General features: G+C 39.7%; 1 protein-coding gene across 2 annotated transcripts in view; it reads left to right on the top strand.

Annotated features, from left to right (window-relative positions):
- LOC116689015 (transducin-like enhancer protein 4) overlaps positions 1-9,731 on the top strand; it is a 35,501-nt gene that overhangs the window by 2,744 nt on the left and 23,026 nt on the right. For both annotated transcript variants that reach the window (XM_032515282.1, XM_032515281.1), the window contains exons 3-4: positions 93-156; positions 306-350. In XM_032515282.1, coding sequence (XP_032371173.1) covers positions 93-156; positions 306-350 — 109 coding nt within the window. The remainder of the gene's footprint in view (positions 1-92; positions 157-305; positions 351-9,731) is intronic.

The raw sequence follows: 9,731 nt of genomic DNA, 5'->3' as shown, positions 1-9,731 counted from the left end.
TTACTTTTGAACGTGTGTGTTTGTGTGTGTTTGTATGGGTTGTTGTGTGTTTAATTTATGTAATTCACTAACATAACATTTCTGCTTCACAGTCTGAAATTGGAGTGTGAGAAACTGGCCAGTGAGAAAACTGAGATGCAGAGACACTATGTCATGGTGAGTCTTGTTGACTGTGTGTGTGTTTTTTTGTGTGTGTGTGTTTGTTTGTGTGTGTGCGTGCATGAATCAGTATTTCTGGCGTGTGCAAAAAGTCGAAGTGAAAAGACATGTTTGTTTGACCTTACTTTGATCGTTATTCTTTTTAGTACTACGAAATGTCATACGGACTCAACATCGAGATGCACAAGCAGGTAGGAAACCTTTCACTTAAATGTAAAAAAAAGTAAAAACTAATTCAAACCACACTGTAGTAGGTGTCAAAGGAATGCAGAGTTTTCAATTTTCAATTTTGATTTTGAAATCTTTTAAAACTGAATGTTGATGATGCTGAATAATGAATGCCAATGATATTCTTGTGTATGTCCAGTTTGGACCTGTCATGTATCACGTTCAAGCTTCAGTGCTAAGAATCAGATTTCCCTAAAAATAATTACCTACGGTTGTTTGAAAAACACAAAAGATTGTTTAACTCTTTTTAAAAAGGTAGGTCCAGAAGAAGAAAAAACTCTTCTAAGCATCTAGATCAACAAAACTATAAATTTTTTGTTGAATGAGATTCATCGGACAACAAACTACTCTGTTTCCTAGTCCAAACAAAGATTGTATCTTCAGGAAATAACAAATCTCTGTGCAATAATTTGTGAAACGTAAACCCAAATAATAATAAAAACGTATTATCAGTATTGGTATATATTGATGTTTTTTTCCAATATTGTTTTCTTTCATATGAAATGCATTGGTTTTTTGCTTGTCTTTTACAAAAAGAGCCATTTCTGGCTAACTATATCAGGGATCAAAGTCACAAATTGAGAAACAGGGTTAAAGATAGAAGAGTCTTTTGAAGATTCTGGAAATACCTTCAGCACAGCGGCCATTTTTCTCTAAAAAGCTTCTGGGTTTTTCATAGATCGCCGGGTAATAATTTTGAGAAAAACTGGATCCTTAGCTGTGACTTGAATGTAATGGAAAAACATGAGAGGTACAAACTGGAGCTCTCAAAAATCCGAAAATCATCCCAGAATATACATTAAAGGTGTTACATTTTTTAATGGAAAAGTGACTTACAGGGTAAAAACAACAGTTTGGTTGCCTTGTCAGGTTGAATAGTCTTCCACATGTGAACAATGATTTTATCAGTTTAATTGAATGAGAAAATGAGCTGAAAAATGACTCGAGTGAATGAGGATTTGGCCTTTAACGAGCCTTTACATTACTGCTGCCTTTTTTAAACGCAGAAGGTCATTAGCATAAATGTCTGTGTTAACCACACATCAGCTGCCAGGCTAAATGGGCCACAGCTAACCAGCTACACAATCATTTCCAGAGAAATGGTGTGTGTAGTGTGTGTGTATTTGTGAGTATGAGAGAAAGTGATGTATGCTTGGCCTTTGTTTTGCTGTGGGTATGGTTTTCTGTTTGTGTGTATCTGTACTGCATTTACTTAGCTTTATGTGTGTGTGTGTGTGTGTGTGTTTATGGGTATCTGTATAACAGCCTGTATGTATACTGTACATGTTTACTTAGTATGTGTGTGTGCTTGTGTGCATTTGTCTATGCACACTGTAATCGTTTATTTAGTTGTGTATGTACTATTTGTGTATCCATGTGTGTGGTGCATGTGCTCATATATTGTAGACCTTTACTCGGATGTGTTGGTCTTTGTTTCTGTTGTAATGTTTGTGTGTGTTCGGAGCTTTTTACTGGCACACTAATCAGGAGGTATGGGTTGTCCACTATAAATCCTGCTGTCTGCTGCTCTGTGTGTATGTATCTCTGTGTTTGTGTGTGTGAGAATGTTGCACACACATGCAGCTTTTTACTGGCCCACTAATCAGGTCGCATAGGGAGAATAAATAAAAAGAGGTAAAATGTGGCACGTGCCTCTGTGTAGTGCCCAATGATTTCTTTGGAGAATGCATCCCTAGTTTTTGCCAGCAGTACGTGTTTGTGTGTGTGTGTGTGTGTGTGTGTGTGTGTTTGTGTGTGTGTGTGAGAGAGAGAGAGAGAGAGAGAGAGAGAGAGAGAGGGAGTTTTGGAAGCAAATTATTTTGATGTGCAGGCTGTGTTTGTGTGTACAACGCCATGCATTGGATTTAATGTGTGTCTTCTATCCAGGGCATTCAATATGACAATACGAAGTGTGTGGCTCGTTGAGTGGATGCCGAGATTAAGGGGGGGGGGGGGGGGGGTCCCATTAAGGCAGTCAGTCTCCTCTACCAAGCGAATTTCTAATATTGCTTGTTTAGCATTTTCTGAGGGTAATAGGCCCATTGATTTTTGGCTCTGCTCTGTTTTATTTACACGGAAGGGCTCTGGTGCCCTCGTTAAAGAGAGATTGACTCATGGATAGAGGAGAGCATGGGCGGGAAGGCGGAGAGGAGGGTACGAGGGTTGTAGAGCATGGGACTGAGCTGCGAGAGGACAGCTAATCAATTGCAAATTAGCGAGGCTGAAAGAGAAATAAAGCAAGCGAAGGATGGGGAGAAAGAAGGGAAGGAGGAGGGAGGAAAAAGTGGTGAAAGAAGGAAGTAATAAGACGTTTTGATACTGAAGACTGGCAGTGTTTTCAACAAGGTCTGACAACTCATTTTACAGCAGCGGATAGGGAGCCATTTCGAGGATTTTGGTCACGGAATATCTTACTTCTAGAAAATGTATTTAGGTGAAAAGCACGTTGGAACCTTTGAATTACACGATTTGAAATGACAGTCTTATAATTATTCCTTCATATTTTCTGATGGTTTACGAACGTAAAACTTTTTTGTGTATATATTTTGCAATGCAACCTTAGTTTGAACAGTCAAATCGGAATTCATGCAACTTTCACGTCACTCCAGATTGACATTCGTCACAATTCTGCACTGACAGGAGTCACTCATCCTCCTGGCTCCAACTTTGCACCCATACCCTTCTGTATAGAAGCAGCAATTACTTCACTAAAAGCCACAATTAAAAAGGTTGCTTTCATACTCCTCATCCACGCCTCTTTGTCATCTGCTCAAGGATATGCTTGCTTCCACTGCACAGCAACTAATAAATGAAACAGTCAACCGCAAATCAAGGTATCAACACTACTAACTTACTTTAATAAAGTGCAAAACATACTGCATCATTTACGTTATGCACAAATTTTGCAGCTTGAGCTGTTTGTAGCCTGTCTATATAGCGCCCTTTGTTGTTGTTTCGTCTCTGTCCATCTCTACCTATCTAATGGTGTCTTACAAACACACACACACACACACACACACACACACACACACACACACACACACACACACACACACACACACACACACACCGTCACAAGGGAATACAGTCTTTATATGGTGGGTTCCATTAGGTGTATTAGCTGGTGGTGAAAAGTGGTGCTGATGTGGTGCTTACAAAGCTCCAGGGGAGATGGACATTTGATCTTTTATCTGACCCAATCTGACTCCAGAGCTCCTGCCTGATCTAATTTCTTTGTTATTAGGAGTTAAAGTGAGAGTATTTGAGCTGTTTTTTTATTATTCTGGGTAACATCTTTGGTGAAAAGGGTTTTTTGCTGGGCCATCCTGTTATCACAAAGAGATCACTGTAATCCAAGAAGCTAAAAGATGCCAAGTAGGTGCTCTTAGGTAAATAATGAAAGAATATTTAGTGGCAAGTTCTGCAGGAGCTCTTATCCTGTGTATAAAAGTCAAAGGCTCAGGTAGATCACACCATTTAGTGCATGTTGGGGGCAAACCATTAAGCATGTTCAGTCAGACAACTCACATTTAAAATGTTTATTATACCATTGTGTTCGGAGGCCAGACTCCGACCTCATCACTCCCGCAGTGTGGGTTTAAATGAGTGAGGAGTGATGTTAAAGTAACTTCGCCCCGGGCCGGAGCCTGCAGGTGGATGCTGGGCTGGTGGTGGGGTTAACAGTGGGCAGTGATACAGGTTCAGGGCAGCAGCAGCATTGACAAGGGAGAGATGGGGAAATTGTGCAGCATAAATAGAATGCCAAATTAAAGTGTTGTGTTTGGTAAATGATAGTTTGACAGTGAGGCATGTCACTTGTGTGTACTCAGTGCAGCTCGAGTTGGCTGCCTGAAGTAGCTTGCAGGCGTCACCCCATATGTTGGATGTTGTACAGCTACTGCTCACTGATTTTTCTCTTTTTGAACTGGAGCAATATTTTCTCCAGCGACTCACACAGAGGGTCAAAGATGTATTCGGCGCACATGATCTCGCCTCTGAGGTTACTGGGCTTTATGTGACCACAGAGTCGTCTGATCTAGCAATATGCTCCATGGATCCACCTGAGTTTGAGTCCTAACCTTAGAGGACTCTCTGGCAAGTCTTTTTTAGTTATTTATTCTCTGTCGTGATGGTGACAGGTCCAGGTCAAAGCCAAGGCCTGCTTGCTGCTGGAAAAAAAAATCATTTACACAAACCACAGCACACTTTTTGTGTAAAAAGTAGCCCTGCTTTTTCGTTTTGGTCTCTGTAGTGTGAACAGACGTGTGGGCCAAACAGGCTGACATCCCCTGGACTCTGGCCGACAGTCACAATTGTCTGCTATTGATGTAAAATGTCACCTGAAATTGGTTGGGTTGCCTCATGGTAAGGCATCTCCAATTCCTTTTCGGCTCCAGTGCTTTTGTTTCCTTTTCTGTGCTATGTACACCTCAGGGTCAACTCTTCATAATGAATCGATTGGAGGTTGTAGTTGTAGTTGTTAGTAGAGATCTGCATTTTACATCTTAAGAGTCCTTATTTTTATACTTCTGTGTTTGTCCGAAAGGCTGGGTTAAAACTAATGATTATTATCAATTAATTTGTTTAATATTTTCTCGATTTATCCATGAATTGCTTGGTCCACAAAAATGTAAAAATCCCCCAAAGATAATTGGTTTAATGTCATAGAGGACTAGGACTACCAGCAAATATGTGAGAAAACGGGAGCCTGTAAACTATTTCACTTTTTTACTTTAGAAATATGACTTAACTAAATTTCTGTTGAACGACTAAACGTTTCAGCTCTAAATTCTATATGTTTTACATTTGAAACCATTAAGAAAACCAAGCAGTTGTTTTCTAGACAGGGAGGGAGGGATAAATACAAAACTCAACAATGTTTTGCCAGCCAATAAGAAAAAGAATGAAAATCTCATCCGTTTCTTTCCTCATTTAGTGTCAGCTATATAATAGCCCTAATGTGCCCCCCCAAATACTTCAAAATCCATAACAATACTTATAAAGCCAACTTTGGGAGCTTGATAGATGAGGATCTAATTGAGGCGTTGCCTAGCAGCCCTCTTACAACATCTCATACAGCCCGGCCCTAACCTTCTGAAGCTGTCTGCTATCCATTCACTGTGTCCTTAAATATCCATTTCCATAAGCTTGAACAAAGGAAGCAGTTATGTTCATTCATTCATTCACTTCTACAATGCAGATACTGAGCATGGCCTCCTTTATCTTCAACACATCACACTACCTTGAGCAAGGCACTTAAACTCCAATTAACTAATACAGCAGTTTTTTAGAGGCTAATATGTACTGGGCAGCTCCCCAGTGTGTGTGATTGTGGAACAGAACCCAGCTGAAAAAAGTACATGTGTGCACAGCAAGTCTTCCTTGGATAAATGTTAAATATAAAAAGAAACTGTCAGTGTTTTAGGTTGTCTGTGGGAGTGTGAGCAGCTGCAGCACAGTGGTAATCACAGGTAAGTTGAACTGCAACCCTCTCTCGAGTTCCCCATGCATCTGCTTGACAGTAAATGGCTCCCTAAGTCCGATAGGTGGTGCTCAGACATCCTGTGTCTTACAAAAGACGTTTTTTTAAGATCTACATTGGTGATTGCCTCTGAAGTCTTGTCGTAAAAGCTCAGTACAACACTCATAATAAAAAGACATCATCAGAAATAATGAGAGCCCTTGAATGTCAACAATGTTTTAGGGTGCATAGTGAGATAGTTTTCAGTAAGTGAATCGTCAAGTGTGAACATTGAATGAATCAATGTACCCAGTGGAAGCTCTTCAGTACATTGGCCCTGAAATCTGTGGGAATGACTGCAAATGTCTGCAGAGGGTATAAGACTCAGCTTATGCTCAGTAATGCTAGTGCCCTTATGTATCTTCTGTCTGTCTGCTGTCTGTCTGAGGAGAAAATGGCAGCATTTTCTTTAGCTTCTCTTCTATTCTGCAGCATCTACTCTTAACCGGCAAAACTTTCTCCTACTGCTTCTTTGGCAGATTACACATCTTCTGTCTGAGCAAAGATAACATCAGACATGTAAAAGTCAACTTTCAGCACTGGACTGCTGATCTGTAACACTGAACACGTCCAAAGTTTTAGACATAAGAAAAAAAACTTTATTTATATTTGGCACTGTGTGCACTTAAATTGCAGCTGGAAGGGCTTTTCATATTTAACATTTGTGTTTGCATTAAGACAGATCATCTCAATTTCTGGCAATATCTGAAATCTGGTGTCTTGTAGATCTCCAGTGTACACCTGAAATGATTAATCGAAGAGTGGACTGCCAAAAAATGTATGGAGCTCAGAAGTACAGTACTTGCCAAAGGAGGTCCCATATACTTCGAATAGGATCTCGTCAGGGCCTGGAAATTTCCCTCTTTACAGTCCACTCATTGCAGTCTTAAGTTTATGTAGAAATATTTAATAATAACTGTATACATTGCAAACCCTTACATCTCTCAAAACCAGATGTACAAATCTTTGTACAGTGAAAAGTTCTGAAACCAGAACTTTTCCAGTGGATTGTATTGAGTCAATAAAAACCCTGAATTCACACAGTTTTAGTTTTAGAGCTAGAAACCTGCTAGGTTTGTTGCCATTACAACAATACTTTTGTCTGGTTCTGTCCTCAGCAGGTCATTTAACTCTAGCAACTTGCAACTAATCTCTAACTGTATTTGAATATCACTTTTTGAGTCTTTTCCAAACAAGTCTTTATGGGTGGTTAGACTACAGAAATAGTCAACCCTTGACAATGATTCATGAAAAACTGCACTGTAAACCTTTGATGTACATTTACAGCTAAAATCTCAGAATACCTTACTGTGTTAATGTTATACAAGTTCATACTGTAAATGGCAATGCATTCTGGGAGAAAATAATATTATAGCACTATCTGCAAATGTTACAGATTACAGGTATTTACTGTTAATACCAATGCATCTTGGGCAAATTAAGAAACATTAGCTACTATAAATTCAAATATCTGTAAATACCTTTGTTTTTCAGCCATCTGCACCTACACTGTTTCTGTTTTTTTTGTTGTTGCCTGCTCCTGTGTTTTGACTTGTTGCCTGTTCCTGAACTGAGGCCCGTTACTACGAAGCATGATGTGGGGTTAGCAGGCTAACTCCAGGTTTAACCCTAGGTTTTCAGACTGTGGTTCACTTCTCACTGGGGCACATTGCCATGGTAACTTACTGAATGTTGCACCTAACCTGCTCTGAAGCAGGTTATGTTTGAGTTAACAGATCAACCTGTATAAAAGCACCACCTACTGACCAATCAATTCTCTTGAGAATGGCAACACCATTCAAAAAAGATCCCGAAATTTGCACAGAGCAAGAGTGTTCAGAGACCGGCAAAGCCCTTTTGCTTTCCCTGATGATTATTTATATGAGAGATATAGATTCTTGACAGAGGGACCGACATATCTATGTAAGCTTCTTGAGCTGTATTTTTCCCAGTGCAAAATTGTACTGCTTTCAGCCTGGATTATGTGTTGAACTTCTTTGTATTTGTCTAATATTGTACTTTGCTCCGTCTTTGGGAAATATGCCGCGCTTCTGGCAGTGGACTTGTCCAGGTTTGTGATTGATCACCTGCTGCAAACACCGCCCTTTTTACTGTATGTGAACACACTCATGACTAGATTGGGAAACTCTGGGTGGACTTACTGTGTTGATAATCATGGCTGTGTGACTGCTTAGCATGACTGTGGTTATTGGGCTTAGAAGAGCAATATAACAAAAAGATATCTTGAATATGTTGAACTTGCTTCGTAATACAGGCCTCTATTTCAGTCGTCAAGTCAAGCCGTTTCCTGTTGCTTTCCATGTGATATTGTTCAATTGTACATTTTGGAAGTCAAATTATTTGTAAAATGGAGGGTACTGCAGGAAAGCCCAAGAGTCATTTAACCATTCTGATAGCAGGTTTTGTGACCTCTCTCGCTCTCTCTCTCTCCAGAAAAGTCTTGTTTTATATATATATTATATATATATATATATATATCATATATATATATATATATATATATATATATTTTTTTTAGTCCTAAAAGAAAGAAAGTGATGTTCTTCTCTGTGTTCTATTAAGTGTGTGCTTTTGTGCAAGTCTGTGTCTTTTTCTGTGTTTGTGTTTAGATTTGAGTTGCACTACTAGCACTCCCTTTGGGACAGTGGATCAGGCAATTTCCTGTAAAAAATCCTACCTGATGTGGAGAGAGAGAGAGAGAGAGAAAGAGAGAGAGAGAGTGCTGTATAATCTTTAAAAGCCAACCCTTGGGTTCAGTAAAAACATCTGATGAATACAGAGAAGGTTGTGGAGGTGTGTATCTGCTTGTGCCTGTGTGCATATGGTTGTGTTTATGTGTACCATCCTACCACAGTGTTGCTGGTGCGTCTGTCTGAAGGTTTTGTATCAGTGCTCTCATGGCCTCCGGGGGCTTCTGTTACTACTGATACCAGAGCAAAGTTCCCTGTGTCAAGGTTATGAAACAAGCCCTTGACATGTGGCTTCTTTTGCATTTGTGTTGGACTTAGAGGAATTATCTCAGTCCATGATGGCTTTTTCATTAGTTGGCTCTTAATTTAGCCAATTAAATCGACAGACATTTCCCATTTTTCTTTAGCTGACTGCTCAAGTGGGCTCTTCTCTATGTGCTCCTCCAAATTCTCAGGAGGAAAAAACCCCGGGTTTATATTTACAAATCATCCATTAGGCTGATGTTGATTGATGCTCAGAGAGGGCAGCAGAAGAATAACTTTCCAGAGATACTGAAGGATTAGTGGCACAGCCCAATACTGGATTTTTGAGGCTGATACTGACATGGATTTTTGTGAGTTCAAAAAATCAGATACAGGTGGTTCAGTCGTCATGAAGTTGGCTCTAAATCTTGCTCACAAAAATGCCTCTTTCATAGTAAAGTCATACATTTTGTCAATAAAGTGATACTTGTTCTACTTACAAGAATAAGGATGTTTCTACTGAAATGTGCTTCTGTGACATACTAGCTACTAGCCTAACATACTGCTAGTGTAGTTAGTGATCAGGTTGCATTGTGGGTAATGTAGGCGCCAGGTTTTGACAAGGAAGAAGAATGCATGGAATAAATAGCGGGCAATCCGTGCTTAAAACAACCGCATTGTTCTCTGTTTCTGGATTTAGCTGGACAGACTTGTTGAATACCATCTGACATCTCTTAAAATCTTTGGTTTTCGTGCTAGAGTCAAATGATTTGGCTTCTGTGTGTTTATGCGGCTCAGTGTGTGAATACATATTGATGGATAGAAAAGAAGAAAGCATCAGCATTATTTCATGGCCAGTGATGCAATGC

Source organism: Etheostoma spectabile, chromosome 5, assembly GCF_008692095.1.
Source record: "Etheostoma spectabile isolate EspeVRDwgs_2016 chromosome 5, UIUC_Espe_1.0, whole genome shotgun sequence".
NCBI classification, from domain to species: domain Eukaryota; kingdom Metazoa; phylum Chordata; class Actinopteri; order Perciformes; family Percidae; genus Etheostoma; species Etheostoma spectabile.
This window is presented reverse-complemented; position numbering and strand designations above follow the sequence as displayed.